Below are 19429 nucleotides of genomic sequence, written 5' to 3'. Positions count from 1 at the left end.
TCTGAGCACCATCACAACATCCCAAAGTTTCAGATTCTGGAGAATCTCAAATCTCATATTTGTTATTAAGAATGATCACTAAGTTAATTATATGCAAATATCCCCAAATGTGCAAAGTTCCAAAATCTCAAACTTCTCTGGCCCCAACCATTTCAGGTGAAGAGTACTAAGCATTAATTTATTTTTTCTATTTTTCTAACAGATAGGTTCCATATGGCCAAAGTCCTGGTCTATTTCATTCTACCTGCAGGTAGAAGCTAATATTTGATTGAATGCCATAGACATAAATGGCACAGCACATTAATATCATACATGATCAGATAGAAATACAAGAGCACTGAACATCATTTCTGTGTTGTATTCTTAATCAAACATGTAGCCTAAAAGACACTCTGATGAATCAGGTAAATAGGTACTAGATATGTATACAGTATGTGGTATGTGCTGGTACTAAGGGCTTACACTCAGAGCCTGGGCATTATCCCTTAGTGATCTCTCTCTCTCTCTCTCTCTTTCTTTCTCTGTGCCTATAATCAATCCTAGCTGCTTTGGAGTCTGAGATGTAATGATCAAGGTTCAAGGTGTGTGTGTTCTAAGACTTGAACTCAGGACCTGGGGACCTGGGTGCTACCCCTGACCTTCTTTTGCTCAAGGCTGGAACTCTGCCATTTGAGCCACAGCTCCACTTCTGGCTTTTTTTTTTGTAGTTAATTGGAGATAAAAGTCTCAGAAACTTTCTGGCTTGGGCTGGCTTTGAACCATGATCCTCATATCTCAGCCTTATAAGTAGCTACGATTACAGGCATGGGCCACTAGTGTCCAGATTCCTTAGCTTTTTTGTTCAAGGCTGTCCACTCTACCACTAAGCCAAGGCTCTACTTCTAACTTTTTGTTGGCCAATTGGAGTTGAGTCTCATGGGTTTTTCTGCCCAAGTTGGTTTTGAACCTTGATCCTTACATCTCAAGACTCCAAAGCAGCTAGGATTGATTATAGGCATGAGCCACTGGCATCCAGCAAATGTCCTGAACTCTTCAAAAATACTAGTGTTAAGAAGAAAAAGAAGGAAAGGGCTGTTTTTTTTTTTAAGGCTGAAGAATTATCACAAACATATGAAACACCTGACCTCTGACTATAATTGCAATCATGTTCAATTTTGGAATGAGATGATGGTTTTGTGATTGTGTAGAAGAATGTCCTTCTCACTAAAAGACACATGCTAGGAACTGGGGTTGTATTTTAGGTATTATATTACCTGCCTAGCAAGCACGCGGCCCTATGTTCAAAGCTCAGTACTGCCAAAATAATAAAAGTTACACACTTGAATATTTAGGGATATGGATCTTGTCTGAAATTTACTTTTGTTGGTTCAGATGATTCAGGAAAAGGAGTCTCCTACTTCTATGTGGATACACATTTCAGAGACCCCTAGAGTAGGCCTATAATACTGAAGTTTGTACATACTATTGTTTCCTATACATACATATATGGAAATTTTTAGCTCAAAAATTAAGCACAGCAAGGCATTAGCAACAATAAGTAACAATTTAATAAACTAGTTATAGCAGTCTATTGTATTAGGGGCTCTTGGCTAACCACCAACAATCCTAGCTACTTAGAGGCTACTTGGAAAATGGGATGATCAACGTTAAGAGGCCACCTCAGACAGAAAAGTCTGTAGAGCATGGTAATGTACCCTTATAATCCCAGCACTTAGGAAGCTGTTACAAGAGATCAATAATTCAAGGTCATCCTGTAATATATAGTGAGAATATCTCACAAAGGCAAAAAATGTGATTTTTTCTGTCTGTGTGTGTGTGGATGTGGATGCGCGCACTTGCTTGTTGTGGGGGCTTGAACTCAGGGTCTAGGCACTGGCCCTTAGCTTTTTCCACTCAAGGCTAATGCTCTACCACTTAAACCACAGCTCTACTTCTGGCTTCTTTGCTGGTTAACTGAAGAAAAGAGACTTGGAAGCTCAACACATATCCTTAGTGGCTACGAGGCAGGAGCCATAGGCCCCCAGTTCATGAATTCTCTACTTCCAGGAACTTTTTCTATTTCTCTCTCTCTCTCTCTCTCTTTCTGTCTGTCTGTCTGTCTCTCTCTCTCTCTCTCTCTCTCCCCCTCTATCTCTGTCTCATCTCTCTGTCTCCTCTCTCTGTATCTGTCTGTCTGTCTATCTGTCTGTCTGTCTGTCTGTCTGTCTGTCTGTCTCTCTTTCTTTCCCTGTTTTGGGGCTTGAACTCTGGGCCTGGGAGCTGTCCCTGAGCCTCTTTGTACTCAAGGCTAGGCTCTACCACAGCACCATTTCCAGCTTTTTCTGAGCAGTTTATTGGAGATAAGAGTTTCACAGACTTTCCTACCAGGCTGGCTTCAAACCGCAATCCGCAGATCTCAGCCTCCTGAGTAGCTAGGATTACAGGCGTAAGCTACCAGTGTCTACTTTTTCAGGAACTTTCTGTTTACCTTTTTCAGACCCCAGTTGACTGAGGGTAAGAGAAACCACAATAAAAGGAACCACTTACATTATTCTATCAACTGTTTTTAAGTTTGAATAACTTTAAAAATAAAGTATGTGAAAAGGAACTGGCAACCATGAAAGGGGCCGGTTTGATACTGTCAACCATCTTATTAGATATGAGAACCCTGTGAGAGACAGCACATTTGTGCTCAAGGTGTGTTTTGAGGACCTGCTCCAGCAAGCTAGTGTGTTAAGTCTCCTAGAGACAGAAAATGGGGAAGGTGGGTTCTGGCCCCTGCTGGAGACACTAGATGGGCAGTGAGAACAGTCACATGCACAGGAGGAGCACCATGGTCTACTCTCGTGGTGTCATGTGATATAGTGGGAGGTGTGGAAAATCGATGAAGCCTACTGGAGGCTGGGAATGGGGAATCTGGGAATGTCTCTTGGAACAGAAAGGAAATGGATAAGGAAAGGGAACATGGACTCCAGGCTCTGGTATTCCACTCGCAGCCTGACTCCCTCTCCCATGGACCCCACTAACAAGGGCCATTTTATTTTGGATCTCCTTCCCCTCATATTTCCTTACAAGTGGCCAATGTCATGCTCTTTGGACACTCTAGTCACCACAATCACAAGGCAAATAAGCCTCTTTACCTTCTAAATTTACAGTAAGAGAAAATAGCCTAAAACAGTTACCAACCTCAGCCCACTATTGTATGCATTAGTTCCTTGTAGTGAATATTATGGAATACTGACACTGTGTTATTGAATATTGACATGGTAGGTTATTGAATAGGAATACATTGAATGCATGTGTGCTGTGAAGTAGTATGAAGTATTAAGCTGTAAACTTAGGTGTTATAAGTTAGGAGTTAGAACTATGGAATATAGAGATAAGTACACACCCAGGGAGCCTACAGAGCTGTCACCAAGGCCTACCATGACAACTAGACAGCCAGAAACAAGGCAACCCTGTCCTCTCGATAACCAGGCTACAAGTGAAGCAGCCATCAAGGCAACCCTGATAATCAGACATAACCAGAAATGAAAAGTCCCAGCCTAAAACATAAAAACCCAGGGCAGCAGAGACCCAGTGAGACAGCTTCCCCAAATGAGGGGACTCCACGTCGGACTGACCCTCCACTAGAGCCGCCCAGCAAGCTGGCCGCTTCTCCCTTCAGTGACGCGAAGCAGCACAGAGGACACCCTCGGCAGACTCCCCTTGACCTCTGGACCAAGTGACATGCCTCGTGAGCAACCCTGCGTGTGGGACAAGCTTAGTAGAATTAGGCATGAGTTATTGGTGTGGATTATATTTGAAGTGTTTGAATAAATTGAATGAAACTTACTAGTCTAAGCATGATGCTATATGCGCGCTCAGCACATTCCTTCTACAATAACTCTAACAAATTCAAATAACCTTACTGGAAGCTTTTTCAATAATGGAGAGCTCATCAGCACTCAGGATCCATGTGAGGTTGCCCAGCTTTAATTGTTCTGCTTCTTGGCAACCAAAAACCTCTTCACTTAGGTTCTGGTACCTTTGGGAATCACAGAGGCTTACCATGTGCAACTCTGTACAAATCTAAACTCTCACTGCCCAGATGTCTCACTAAAACCTGGGAATATAATTGTTCTTTTAAGGCTGGGATGGTAGCTCAGTGGTAGAGTGGTTGCCTTGCATGCATGATGCTCTGGGTTTGATTCCTCAGCACCACATAAGCAGAAAGAACTGAAAGTGGTGCTGTGGCTCAAGTGGTAGAGTGCTAACCTTGAGCTGAAGAGCTGAGGGACAGTGCCCAGGCCCAGAGTTCAGGCCCCACGACCGACAATAATAAATAATAATAATAATAATTCTTTGATGAGGCACAATTTAGATGCTAACAAAGCCAAGAAGAGATGTTTCCACACATTGCCTAACAGAGACACAGAAGCCCTTACTTGTCCTTTACTCACTCAGCTGTTGGGGAAGCAGAAGAACTTTCTACACTGTTGTCAAGACAACCGAAGTACAAATATAAATCTCTTTGGGATTCCTTCCGGAAGTGTTCTTGTGGGTGTATCCATGTGCACACACATACACATATCTCTTCCTTCCTCTCCCTTTCTCCTCTCTCCTCCTCTCCCCTGTCCTCTCTTCCTCCCTCTTGTTCTTCTGCCACATGGTAATGAGTGCTAAAAATGTATACTGGAAAGGTTTCTACCTTTGAGGTGGAAACAGCTGCTGGCTCAATATTGGTTTTGTTAGGGTTTTTTTTTTTTTTTTAATGTACTCTGCTGGTTTTATGGGTGTTTTAAAACTACATGTTTCACAATAGTAGCTCTGGTTCCATAGTGGGGTGACTGGAAGGCTAAGACTCTTTGGATCTTGAGTGTTCACCAGCTCCTGCCCAATTTGCTTTTCCTGGCCAAACACTCCCCTATATATGGCTAGCTTCCAATCAGCTTGCCTACCACAGGGAAGAGCACTGTCCCAGGCAGAGAAGCATGAGAAAGTCCATACTTGAAAAATGCATGCTAAGAAATATCACAGGTAACATAAATAGATCCAAGACTCTTGAGCACTAATCATTCAAAGAATGCCCCTTAGGCCACTGCCAATCTAGTCTTGGAACACTCACCAAAGAAGTAAGATCTGATATGCTTCACATGCCCAGAAAACAGTGTTGGGATTCAGAAAGGCTTAGGTACAGGCACAAAAAGATTGTGCCTTTGGGTCACCTTGATCTCATTTCCATCTGCTGCAAATGACCTCAGGAGATAGACACATGCCTCTTGAAATCCAGGGCAAGAGCCTAACAGTAGAAAGAGAAATTACCAGGGCACCTGGGATAAAGGCAGCACCACCATGTTTGAAAGCACTTGGGGATTTAAGCAAGCAACCAGGCACAAAAAGACTGCCCCTAACTTATCCAAGGAGACAGAAAACATTGCTATAAGTCCATAATCTCCATCACCTTCTAGGCAAGCAAGGTTGTGTCTTCCAAGGGTTTAATCATATTGAGACTTCAGGGAGATGTAGCATGACCAAAATCCAGGAAGCTGCCAGACACAGGTAGTTGTCTGTCATCATAGCTAATCAGGAGGCTGAGATCTGAGGATCAAAGCCAGGATGAGAAAGTCTGCGAGACTCTTATCTCCATTTAACCTCCAAAAGCTGTAAGTGTCCAAAGTGGTAGGGTACCAGCCTTAAGCCAAAAAGCTATAGGACAGACCAAGGCCTGAGTTCAAGCCTAGCAACTGAACACACACACACACACACACACACACACACACCAGGAAGCTAAGTGCCAGCTGCATGACACACTCCATCCAGAAAGGAAAAGCCTCCCTACACAGAGAATAAAGGACTCTGGAGATGCTAATAAACTTCTGGAAGGACATTTGGATTCAACATTGACTCCTTTCCCTCTTCCATCTGTAAGATGCTTTTGCTGGATCTTGTGAACTAACTAAAAGTCCCACAACTATATCTGTATCCTTTTTGTTATTAGTGGTGGTGGTTGTGAGCCTTAAACTCAGAGCCTGGGCATTTTCCGGAGCATTTTTTTTTGTTTTATTTTATTTTGTTTTTGTTGGTCAGGGGGCTTGAACTCTGGGCCTGAGCACTGTCCCTCAGCTCTTCAGCTCAAGGCTAGCGCTCTACCACTTGAGCCACAGTGCCACTTCCAGTTTTTCTGCCCCAGCTGGCTTTGAACCTCGATCCTCAGATCTCAGGCCTCCTGAGTAGCTAGGATTACAGGCATGAGCCACCAGCGCCCAGCTCACTGAGCATTTTTGTTCAAGGCTAGCTCTCTACTACTTGGAGCCACAGCCCCACTTCTGGTTTTCTAGCAGTTGATTGGAGATAATTCTCATAGTCTGATTTTGAACCTTGATCCTCAGATCACCTCCTTAGTAGCTAGCATTACAAGTATGAGCCACCAGTGCCTGGCTTTATCTGTGTCCTTTGATCTGGGCTATTTTCTTCTATAGTCCTTTTGCAATAACCTGTTTGCAAGAGGAAAGAGAAGATTCAGTGATAAGCATCATTTTGATGCTCTCATTTTGCTCTCAAGAAATTTTTTTTCTTTTTTTTTTTTGAGAACACTAGCTGCATAATAGTCCAGCAAGTGAGTTCTATAGAATCTTCACATAAATCACAAGATTTTATTTTATTTTTTTTTATTTTTGGGTCCGGTTGTAAGGCCTGAACTCTGGGCCTGGGCGTTGTCCCTCAGCTCTTCAGCTCAAGGCTAGCACTCTACCACTTGAGCCACAGCGCCACTTCCGGCTTTTTTCTTTTTGCTTATGTGGTGCTGAGGAATCGAACCCAGGGCCTCATGCATGCAAGGCTAGCCTCTACCACTGAGTCACCTTCCCAGCCCCAAATCACAAGATTTTAATACTAAATTATATTAGGTTAACTTCCAAAACTATTTTTTGTGCTTTAAAATTTCTAATATCTTGGGCTGGAAATGAGCCTTAGTTAGTAGAGTGCTTGCCTAGCAAGCATGAAGCCCTGGGTTCGTTCCTCAGTACCACATAAACAAAAAAGGTTGGAAGTGGCACTGTGGTTCAAGTGGTAGAGTGCTACCTGAGCACATAATGGCTTAGGGACAGAGACCAGGCCTTGAGTTCATACCTCAGAACTGGTAAAAAAAATAAATAAATAAATAAATAAAAACTGTAATACCTGTAATTCTATTTCAAGTTCATTTTTACCTTGAAGGTTCTTTTTTTATTTTTATTTATTTTTTTTATTGTGAAAATACTGTACAGAGGGGTTTCAATTACATGGGCAAGATAATGAGTACATTTCTTATCAAGCATTGTAGCCTACTCCTTTGTTTCCCCTTCCCATCCCTTCCCTTTTCCCCGTCCCCCCCCCACCAAAATTGTAAAGTTCGTTTTAGACATAACGACTTGTACTTATTGTTGCAACGGGTCCACCTGTATCCTTATTTAAACGAACCTTGAAGGTTCTTACCCACATTAAAGTTTATTTTACTTTATTTTGTTTTAGTAAGTAGTTATACAAAGAGGTTTCAATTCCATGAGTCAGGATAAGAGTATAATGCATCTTGATATATCAGCCCTTCCATCCTTCTCCCCCAACTTTCAAGCAATGTCTTCTTTATATCATCTTAAAGCAAACAGGCAGAACCTCAGAAGAATTGTTCTTGTTCTGTTTCAGTAATTAATACCAGCCTTTCTAGAACTCCTCCAAAGACAAAGACTGAATGAATGATGTGGCTCAAGTTGTAAGGTCTGCTCTGAGAAGTCAAAGCAGACTCCTCCCTCCTCTTGGCTAAGTCTCCGCCCAGTACCTTTGTCACCTATGTAACTGGCACACCTGGGCAGTGACCTCCCCCTCCTCCAAGGTCACATCCTGGGCCACCCCTGGTCACATTTCCCATCCGACCAGAGGAGAATCCTAGGCCCTTAAGTCACATCCACACTAGTGTGGCCACACCTTCCCTCACCTGTCCATACCTTCTCCCCACCCCCTTTCCTACTTAACCCCAGGTCTGAACTCAGCCTGCCCCTTTCGGCCATGTGGTCTCCACCTTACATAATTAAACCTACCTACTTAAATACCTAAGGAGGGGCAGTCTTGAGCAGAAAAGTCAAACAAGAATGTGAGGCCCTGGGTTCAAGCTTTCCTCTGTGTGTGTGTGTGTGTGTGTGTGTGTGTGTGTGTGTGCGCACGCGCGCACATGCACACGCAAAAGTGCACAATTTCCTCTGGCCTCAGACTAAATGTACTAAGAACAGAAGGCCACAATGATTTGGTATGAGACATCTGCCTAAAACTCAATTTTTTTCTTCTGCATTGGCACTGGTCTTTCCCTCTCCAAGTTCAAATTCCTATCCACAAAACCAGCACAAAGAAAGAACAATGTATCATTCTTGGAGATGAAGAATAAAAGATGTACAGCCATATCCTGCTGCCTTGTTTATCCAGTTTACTATTACCCTGTCATCACAGATAAGCAGGAAATGATACCACATATCTTAAGAGACAATCTGGTATTGTGCTCTGCCTTAAAACAGAAGTTGATATTATGTTCATTTTACAAATGATGTAATACAAGTACTTGTCCAAACCTGTAAATTCATACATGGGACAGGAGAGCCCAGTTTTCCTACCTCCAAGTTGATTCTGAGCTTCTACCTCCTGGCCTGGTCCTTGTAGAAAGATATAAAGACTTATCACTAAAGATTGAAAATGAAAATTAACTGTCACAATGGAGTAGGGCCTGTGCCGTCCAAAAGAAAAAGGAAGAAAGCCGGGCACCCGTGGCTCAAGCCTATAATCCTAGCTACTCAGGAGGCTGAGATCTGAGGATAGTGGTTCAAAGCCAGCCCAAGTGGGAAAGTCCATGAGACTCTTACCTCCAATAAACCACCAGAAAACCAGAAGTGGCACAGTGGCTCAAGTGGTAGAGCACTAGCCTTGAACTGAAGAGCTGAAGGACAGAGTTCAAGCCCCATGACCAACAACAACAGCAACAGCAACAACAACAACAGCAAGACCAAGTGTGACCCATCAAACCCATGTCAAAATTACCCCTTGAGGGCTGGGAAGGTGGATTAGTGGCAGAGTGCTTGCCTACCATGCATGAAACCCTGGGTTCGATTCCTCAGTACCACATACACAGAAAAAGCCAGAAGTGGTGCTATGGCTCAAGTGGTAGAGCGCTAGCCTTGAGCAAAAAGAAGCTCAGGGACAGCACTCAGGCCCTGAGTTCAAGCCCCAGACTGGCTGGCACGCGCACATACACACACACACACACACACACACACACACACACACAAATTACCCCCTTGGTTCCCTGGACATGCTAGTCCTTGTAAGCCTTTGAAGCTGTCTCTGGGGCTGACATATAGCTCTGAGGAAGCCTGGAATGGCAGGAACAGTCTGGACAGCCTGGCATCCTTAAGAAAGCCCAGATCAGCACTTAACAACTGGGCCCCAAACAAATGGGGCTCACAGAGGGGAGTCTGTGCTTTTAAGAGAAGGGGTTTGGAGAGAACCCCTGGAGCCCCCCAGCCAACCACACTGACTCCTGGAGCTAAGTAAATGTTTTAGAAGACGGTAGTAGGTGCAGTCAGGAGAACATCCTTCTACCTTCTACCAAAGGATGGGAAGACCCCAGATGAAGCCTAGACACACCCTGGTCTAGAACAACTCAGTCCTAAACTACAGTCAGTCTGTCTATTTAGCCTGCATCTTTTGTATGTGCAGTCTTGACAGACCAGCAAGTATAGCTTTGAGACAACAGAGCGGGTCTGCTGTCTCTGCTCTCTTATTTAGGAAATGAGTTTGGGGCTCCAGATTTGCCAACCAGAACCAACCGCAGCCCACTAGACACCAGTGCCAAAGGCTGAGCTCTTCAAGAACAGCTATTTCTCGGGAAGAGTTCTGGAACTGGATGTGGGCACCCCAAGGAAATGACCTTCCTCATTATCCGAATTTCTTGGGGAGGCAGCTCTGCCACCAGCTGGGAGAGTTGTTTCTTTGTTTCAAGGGCTGCGATGTTGCTGGGGACTGGGAAAGTTTTGGATGGGGAGGCAAAATGGGAACAAGATGAGGGTTGAACTTGGTCTCCGGCAGGCTCTGAAAGGCAGCAGCGAAGTTTGCTAGGCCCCAGTGTGCACCACACTTTCTGGGCCTTAGTCTGGCCAAGCCCCGGGCTTTCTGCTGGCTTTTGGACTTCTGTTGCTTAATGAATAAACCTAGATCCCCAGGGAGGCCCAGGACAACTGGCGCCTTGGCTGGGGAACTTCAGCATTCTGCCGGAAGGAAGTGATCCGGGCGGAGGGGGGCAGCCCTCTGGGGCGGGGTCGGGGCTGACCGGCAGGGAAGGAGCTGCCCGCTGCCCGCGTCCCTGCCGCGTTCAGGCACGGGGTCCGGAGCGGGCCAGCCAGGGGCAGCTGGGAGCCGGCTGCTGACGGCCAGAATGGGCGCAACGCACGGGGTGCGGGGCCAGAGCAACGCGGCGCGGGGACGGGGGTGGGGGAGCTGGATCCGGAGGCGCGGGCCAAGAGGCCCCGCATCCCGGGGAATGGGGACCGGCACTCACCCCGAGAAGACAAACTTTGAGTTCCCGTATGGCCATCATGTGCTCCGGGCAGGGCCGTGCTGGGGCTCAGCAGCATCGTCCGGGCTGCACCGCGCCCGGCCTGCGTCCCGCCGTCTCCCCAAGATCGCGCCGGCCCAAGGCGGAACCGCCGTCTTGGCTATTTCTGGGCCGAGCCGGCTGCGCTGGGTCACGTGCCGCCCAGCTCCTCCCGGGCGGCGCGTGGGGTCCGGGCACAGCCGCCCCAAGGCCGCCCAGCAGCCACAGCTCAGCAGATCGCCTCCCCTTGGCCAGCTCAGAGCCTCCGCCCGCCCCCGGGACACGCCTGGGGCTGCGAGTCCTGGCGTGGGAGGCTCCATCCCTTCAGATACCACCTCTCATCCACAGAGTGGATGCTGGGCACGGAGCACTTGGGAAGCACTTGGGAATCTAGGGGAAACCCAACCATTAATGTCGTACACCGGTCAGGATGTCACCAGACCAGACCGAGGTGAGGTTTAATGAAGCTGCCTTTTAAATGTAGGAACTATTCACTTAGGGACCTTGACTTGGATCTCAGAATAAGAATTTCTAGACAAGTCACAATGGTAAGAAAACTTGGCAGAGCTTTATTAAGTAAACGAGCAGGCAAGCAGACAGACAAAAAGCAGACAAATACATATGAAAGGGCAGGGGCACACTCTTAACAGAGTGTGGATGCCCTCCTAGGGTGAGACACACTGTTCCTTGGGCTGTTGGAGTATTTATAGGATAAAGACAGGGGGTCTGGCTTCAAAGTTAGGTAAGGATAGGTGCTTTGCATTTGTTCTAATCACAACTGTTGTTAGTTCTTTCTTAGTTTCCAGGTAAAAATGCATCCTGCCAAAACAGATCCTTATCCTTGAGACAAGGAAGTGCCCTGCTCTTTGCATTTTGAGGCAGGAGGTGTCTTAAGTTTGGGGAAGCAATTTTCTCAGGAAGGCATACATCCTGTCAGACAAGTATTCATTCTTGGGGTGAGGAATGCATCTCTCAGGAAGGAATGCATCCTGTTGTCTCTCTTTGAAGCAAAGACAGCACTTCTATGTGTCTAAATACCATACTTCTGAGTTGCCTTCACCAGATCTCAGTTTCCTTAAGTTATCCTGCTTCATTTCCCCTAAAATGACTGTTCCCTTAATTGTAAGGGAAGAACATGATGGAATATCTCCTGCATTTACTGTTAGCTAACAGTACCTCATTTTCCCCTAGTGTATCCAGCTTCAAGGAGAAAACAGAGAAGACACATTTTATTTTTGTTGTTGTTGGTCATAGGGCCTGCGTGCTGTCCCTCAGCTCTTCAGTCCAAGGCTAGCACACTACCACTTGAGCTACAGCCCCACTTTTGGTTTTCTGGTGGTTAATTGGAGATAAGAGTCTCACAGACTTCCCTGCACAGTCTGGCTTTGAATCCTGATCCTCAGATCTCAGTGTTAGATTATTAGACTTTGCCAGAGAACCACGCAGACATCCAGGTACAGAGAACAAAGAAAGGTTTAGTGCTGGGAAAGGGGCTGGCAAGACCTCTGCTCACAAGGGAGAAGTGAGAAGCACCAGCTATTGTCTGGGGTGACCTATATAACCTAGGGGGTTTAGGAAGAGCTAGAAGGGGCTAGGAGGTGGAGACCCTGGTGTGGACGTGTGGGCCAGGGGCTTCATCATAGCAGACTAGGATTTATGGCTGCTGTCTAAATAGTAGATCAGGGGTCCTGCAGCTGCCCAGACCTGAAGGTCACTCTAAGGGGCTCTTGTTGCCTTATATGGTGGTAGCTGTCCCAGAGAAGTGGCATCCCAAGGTAGAGGGTGTTGGAAGTTGATTATTTGCTGCCTTTACTAAGTGGGCCTAGTGTTGCCTAGGAAGGGAGCATGTTAAGCTGTGGAGAGGGGAAGGAGTGGACTAAGCTATGGAAAGGGAGCTCATTTTGCTAACACTTAGCCTCCTGAGTAGCTAGGATTATAGATGTGAGCCACCAGTGCCTGGCAAAAGCCACATTTTGAGAGGTCGAATTTGGAGTCTTTACTAAAAGGCCAGTGACTTCAGATGAACTCTTGTCTCAAAGATCTGTAGCCAGCAAGTACACTTAACACTGTTAGGAAACTGAGCCATAAGGCCCGGAGAGGAAAGAAAGAATAAAACAATAACAACAAACCAATTCAGCTCCAATGGAAAGCTGAAGTGAGATGCCATGGCAACCAGAGAAGTGCCAGGAGACAGGACATGAGCAGACAAGGAGATGTGTGGCATAGTGTCTGAGCTGGTCTTGGCCTAAATAATGGGTGGGGGAGGGAGGGCGGGCCGGTGTTTTGGGGGCAGAGTCACAGGAAACTTGAATTCCAGGCACTGGACTTACAGGTTTAGTAGCCTATCATCCAAGTCCCTGCCCCTGCCTCAGGGATTCAAGCACACTCCCCACCTGGGAGGCAGGGGCTTCACCTTCCCCCACCAGGAAGACGAGTTACCAGATCCTATCATTCACCACGTGGCCAAGATGACCCAGGCCAGACCAGATCTCCCCACTTCATTAAGATTGTTATCAAGCCACTGAACAAACAGCCTGGATGGGTAAGGAGAGGCAAGGTATACCTGCAGTTGTCCTCCTGATATTGGGGCTTTAAATTATCTCCTATAGCTCCTCACTTTCATTCTTATATTCATTTTTCTATATGAAACTGGAGATGATTTCTGGAAATAGTAGACTGTTTTTACCTCCAATACTGGTCTGACAGGGCTTGAAAGGGAAATTCAATTGTCAGGGAGCTCCTTCCCTTGCTTATGGAAAGTCCAACAACTTGTGTGGTCATGGAATCCAGCCCTCAAAAATAAAGCTGGAGTCAGGAACTGATTGTAATCCTAGCTACTCAGGAGACTGAGAACTGAGGATCATTGTTCAAATCCATCTCTGGAAGGAAAGTTTGTGAGACTTTTTTTTTTTTTTTTGTCGGTCATGGGGCTTGAACTCATGGCCTGGGCGCTGTCCCTCAGCTCTTCAGCTCAAGGCTAGTGCTCTACCACTTGAGCCACAGTGTCACTTCCTTGTGAGACTTTGGAAGGGTCCCACACATTCATCCCAGGGGACCATGCAGAGGCAGGCAGGCACAGGAGAAAGATTATTACAAGCTTCATTAGAGGAGCCATATTTCCCCCAAGAGGGACCACATAGCCTCTGCCACCATCCAGGTAGCAAGAGAGCTCTGAGGGTTGGAAGTGAGGTGGATGGGAGACCAGGTGGATCTGGGTGGAGAGATGGAGAGGCCAGTTGTTCAGTGGGAACTCCAGGGATGGAAGGGGCTCAGGTCTGGGTGGAGCAGAGAACCAAAGGTGAGCATAATACTAACAACTCATCTACAATTAACCAGCAACAAGCCATAAGTGGAGGTAAGGCTCAATTGGTACAGTGCCAGACTGGAATGGAAATCTCAAAGGAGAGAAAATGCAAACCCTTGAATTCAAGCCCTGATCTTGGCACAAGAAGACAAGCCTCTCACTGGCTCCAGGAGGGGTAAGAGGGGGAGGGGAAAGACGGGGAGGAGAAAGGAGGAGGAGAGGAAGAGAAAGAAAGTGGAGCTCTTGACCTTTGGCAGCTTCTTTAAGAAATGAGGAGTCTGAGTCTTTTTTTGTTTGTTTGTTTTATTTTTGGGTCCGGTCGTGGGCCTGAACTCTGAGCCTGGGCGCTGCCCTTCAGCTCTTCAGCTCAAGGTTAGAGCTCTACCACTTGAGCCACAGCACCACTTGCAGCTTTTTTTTTTTTGCTTATGTGTGCTGAGGAATCGAACCCAGGGCCTCAAGCATGCAAGGCAAGTACTTTACCACTGAGCCACCTTCCCAGCCGGAGGAGTCTGAGTCTTATAGAAGGATCATGCTCTTTTCTCTCTGTGTTTGGCCTGGGGTGCTTCATCCACTCAAATAGCTTCATTGGTGGCTGTTACAACATTGTTAGCCTTTGGATAGAATCTGAATCATTTGTTGATATTTCAGATTGGAAACTTTGTTTTGTTTTTGTGCAGGTACCTGGGCTTGAACTCTGGGCCTGAAGGCTGTCTTTAGTTTTTTTTACTCAGGGCTAGTGTTCCACCACTTGAGCCACAGCTTTGAGGCAGGAGGAAAAGGAGGCCTGATGAAGGCAACTCAGAAACATGGTAATTAGAAACATAGAAACACCATCTATGTTTCAAAGAAAAGCATCAGGATGGGGCTGGGAAGGTGGCTCAGTGGTAGAGCACTTGCCTTGCATGCTCGAGGCCCTGGGTTCGATTCCTCAGCACCACATAAGCAAAAAGAAAAAAGCTGGAAGTGGCGCCGTGGCTCAAGCAGTAGAAAAAGCTGGAAGTGGCGCTGTGGCTCAAGCAGTAGAGCGCTAGCCTTGAGCTGAAGAGCTGAGGGACAGTGCCCAGGCCCAGAGTTCAGGCCCCACAACTGGACAAAAAAAAAAAAAAGAAAAGCAACAGGATACATTCCTTCCTGAGAGATGCATGTCTCACCTCAAGAATTGATATTTGTTTGGTAGGATATATGCTATCTGAGAGAAATGCTCCCCCAAAACATAAACAATCACCTACCAAAAATGTAGACAACAGGACACCTTCCTTATCTTAAGGAGAACCATCTGGATGCCTTCCTTATTTCTAGGTTAAGTATCTGTTTTATGGCTGGATGCATTCTTACCTGGAAGAAATGCCCAAAACACCCAAGAACATTAGGAAAGATCAGAGCAAAGATAAAATATCTATCTTTGCATAATTTTGAAATCAGACTGCTTGCCTTTACCATATAAATACCCCTGACAGCCAAAGAGCTGAGAATCTCTCCCTTTGAAGCACCCACACTCTGTTAGTGTGCCCCTGCTTTTCTGCTTGTCTGTCTGCTTTTTATCTGCTTGCCTGCTTGTTCACTTACTCAATAAAGCTCTGCCAAGTTCTCTTGCCATTATGATTTGTCCAGAAAGTCTTATTCTGTGATGAAAATCAAGGACCCTAAGTGAAGTGACATCTGCATCTGGTGACAGTTTCCCACTTCCAGCTGATTGCTGGCTAGAGCTAAGCCTGGACTTTCCTGCCCCAGATGGCTTTGAACTTTCTCAGCTTCCTGAGTAGTTAGGATTATAGGTGAGTCATTGGCATCCACCTTGTTGTTTTTGAAAGTCTAGGTTTAACAAATTTCATTCACCATCTCTAACTCTAAGGCTTCTCTTTGCATGTTTTATCAATGGCTTTTCCATTCTCTCAGCATACCAGCCACCTTGATTATCTGACTTTTCTCCTATTGAAACCAGTACCCGAGTAAACCCCATATAATGGAAGCTTCCAAAGCAAGCCCTCCAGAGAGAACAACATTAGGACCTTATATTCAATAACAACAACAACAACAACAAATCAACAACACAAACACTTGACAATTGAATTTTCCAGAGCAGTGGGGACTTGGCTTTGAGTCAGGTGAAGGACAACTTATCTGGACTAAACTGATGAAAAAGTAACCTTCTAGTCTGGCTAAGTCACAGTTCCCATAATGTGTCAGTATCCATCCTTGACTGCATCTTGTGCAGTGCTCTGTGTGGGCAGGAGGAATAGAGGCTGCAGAGCACTGCCCAGTTCTGCAGACAATACCCCACTGTTGCTCAGGTTTACTGAGCCTGGGAAAAAACTGCTTCAGTGTCACAGAGACACCTTGGCCAAGTCTTTCCTAGGCTTTCACTACTCCTAGGGATCTCCCACGAAAAGGAGATGGCTTTCCTTTGGCATTTCTACTGGCTGCACAAGTCAGTGAAACCAGGAGGAAGAAATACTTTCCACTTCATAGAAGCAAGCAAGTTTTCATAAATTTGAAATAGACATTAAGGGCTAGACTATGCTCAGAAATGAGGAAAGTGAGGAGACAGAATTCCCCTCTGCTCCCTGTTCTTTTTCATCATTCATTTCATTCTGCTTTATTCTTCTTCACTTGACTGGTATCTGAGATACTCACACACCCTCTAGGCTTTCCTAAAAGTATTCTTTTCAGCCCTGGCCTCCTTGAGAATCATCCCAACTTGTTTATTATTTGTGTCTTATTAAGGTCAGATCTTTATCTCTGCTTTACAAAGTGGCAATCTAGTTTGTCAAGAAAAGTGTTCACAGGTTTAGAATTCCCTTCTCAGCTAGGACATACCTGGAGACTTCAGCATGGTGTCATGTCATAAAAACCAGGCCATGGTCATGAAGCAGGATAACTTAAGAAAACTGAAGCCTGGTATAAGTAGCTCAGAAATATGGCATCTAGAAACTTAGAAATGCTATCTTTGCTTCAAAGAGAGTTAACTGAATGCATTCTTTCCTGAGGGATGCATTTCTCACCCAAGAATTCACAACTGCCTGACAGGATGCTCCAAAATGCAGATAGCAAGGCAGGGTGTCTTCTTGTTTCAAGGATAAGGATCTGTTTTATGGCAGGATGCATTCTTACCTGGAAACTTAGAGAATAACACCAGGTGTAGTTAAAGCAAAGACAAAGCACCTAGCTTTGCATAACTTAAAGCCAGACCCCCTGCCTTTACCCTATAAATACCCAACAGTCCAAGGAGCTATGTGTCTCTCTGGGTGTCTCCTTGTGTTTGTCTGTGTCTGTCTTTGTGTCCCTATGAGAGTACCCACACTCTGCTAAAGTAGGCCCCTGCCCTTCTGTTTGTCTCTTTCCTTGCTTGTTCACTTAATAAAGCCCTGCCAAGTTTTCTTACCATTGTGACTTGTCCAGAAATCCTTATTCGGCAATCAAAGTCAAGAACCCTAAAAGAAGAGTTCTTGTATTTAAAAGGGAGCTTCACTAAACCTTACCTCTGTTAGGTGACAGGCATAAAGTTGTGATTCAAAACCAGTACTGGTGGCTTACATCTGTGACCCCAGCTACTCAGAAGGCTGAGATCTGTGGATCATGGGTTAAAGTCATCCCTGGTAGGTAAGTCTGTGAGACTTTCATCCCCAGTTGACTAGCAAAAAGACAGAAATGGAGCTGGGGCCCAAGTGGTAGAGGGCTAAGCTTGAGCAAAAAAGCTAAGGGGCAGTGCTCAGATGGTGAGTTGAAGGCCCAGGACTAGCGTGTGCTCTCTCTCTCCCCCCCCCCTCTCTCACACACACACACAACCGAAAAAGAAGAAGAAAGCTCTAACTCAAAGTTTAAGGTTCAGTTAAAGGAGACCACTACATGGTTAAAAGAGTTCATTGGGGTGGAAGCTGGGCAGTGGTGGGGGGAGGGAGGAGCATCATGCTGTCAGCCTGGAGGGAGGAGCATCATACTGTCAGCCTGGAGGGGTGCAGGGAAAGGGAAAGGGGGGCAAGGGTAAAAGGACAAGGGAAAAGGCTGCAAGGGGGAAGGCCTGTGAGGGAATGGCTGCAAGGGAGCAGAACTAATGATGGAAACTGATATACAAGGAGAGGGCAGGGAGGAGGTATGGCCACAGGGAAGACCTCAGAGCCTGGGGACACCCCCTGGCCCCCCCAGGTGTGCCACTTACCTGGATTATGGGGAAGGGGCCATTTTTCCAGGGCAGACCTAACACAAAGAAGACAAGATGACTACCACAAAGCATGTAAAATATGTTCTATGCATGATATATCCTAGATAATTTTCAACTTTTCAAAGGTATGATGTTCTCTATTATTATACCCTGACTTTACTGAGGACTCTTCATATTAGTCAGGATTGCGTCACTGTAGCAAAACACCTGAAGCAGATTAAGTATAAGGAACTAGCAGCTCATGGTTTTAAAGGCTGTAAATTCAAACGGCATGGCACAGACTCTCACCCAGCCAGCTCTGGAATGGCCACATACAGTGGTCAGTGAAGGCAAGACTGCAAAGGAGAAGAGTTCTTTTTGTTGTTGTTGCTGTTTGTCATGTGGCTTGAACTCTGGGCCTGGGTGCTGTCCCTCTTGGGCTCTTCAGCTCAAGGCAAGCACTCTACCACTTGAGCCACAGCACCACTTCCAATTTTCTGGTGGGTAATTGATGATAAGAGTCTCACAGACTTTCCTGCCCAGGCTGGCTTTGAACCTTGATCCTCAGATCAAGGATTACAGGCATGAACCATCCATGCCCAGCTAGGAGAAGAGTTCTAGTTGCAGGAAGCAGAATACAGTTGAAGGGTAAGGATCACTCTTCTACCAATTCACCCAGAGTGAGCTCAGGGATCCCAGGAGAGCTACCTTAATCTCTTGGGAGGGAAGATCCCTAGGTATCTGAGGACCTCCCACTAGGCTTTATCTCTTAAAGGTTTTACTACCTCCCAGCATCATACCATTGGGGACCAAGCATCCCCAAACATGAATATTTGGTTGATGGACACACCTTGACTTTGTCAAAACCACAGTACCCAACCTGACTCCTTCAGAATATTCTGCAAAAACAAAAAGTTGATATAGTTTCATAAAAATGATTTTTAAAAACCAATGATAACCAAAAAATTTAAAAATATAAATTAGGAATGCAGTTTCTTATGTGTGTGGCAGTACTGGGGTTTTAAACTTAGAACACAGGCACTGTCCTCTAGATTTTTTGCTCAAGGTTGGCACTCTACTCCTGAGCCACAGCTTCACTTCCTGCCCTTTTGCTGTTAAGTTGGACATACTTTTCTGTGAGGACTGTCTATGAACTAAAATTATCAGATATCAGCCTCCTGAGTGGCTGGGATTACAGACATGAGCAAACCATCAGCACCTGGTTAGAAAATGTCATTTTTTAAATGAGGACTTCATAAAGTGAAACTCATTGTACTAGGACTTATGCTCTTTTGCTGCTTCAACATCTCCAAGGACACCATGCTAAGATTAAATAGAGGGCTCTGATTACACACACACACACACAATTTTTTTCCCTGTCATACTCACAGGATAACCAGGTCCAGGAATTACT

General features: G+C 45.7%; 1 protein-coding gene across 1 annotated transcript in view; it reads right to left on the bottom strand.

The window, feature by feature from the left end:
* The window catches only part of Rab31 (RAB31, member RAS oncogene family), a 134909-nt gene extending 124176 nt beyond the window's left edge, over positions 1–10733 (bottom strand). Inside the window, exon 1 of the mRNA XM_013035842.1 lies at positions 10535–10733. Within this exon, the coding sequence (XP_012891296.1) occupies positions 10535–10573 (39 nt within the window). The 5' untranslated portion in view covers positions 10574–10733. The remainder of the gene's footprint in view (positions 1–10534) is intronic.
* Between the last annotated feature and the right edge of the window lie 8696 nt (positions 10734–19429).

The sequence above is a fragment of the Dipodomys ordii genome, unplaced genomic scaffold (assembly GCF_000151885.1).
Source record: "Dipodomys ordii isolate 6190 unplaced genomic scaffold, Dord_2.0 Scaffold226, whole genome shotgun sequence".
In the NCBI taxonomy this organism is placed as follows: Eukaryota; Metazoa; Chordata; class Mammalia; order Rodentia; family Heteromyidae; genus Dipodomys; species Dipodomys ordii.
The sequence above is the reverse complement of the archived record's forward strand: the minus strand, read 5'-3'. Positions and strand labels throughout refer to the sequence as shown.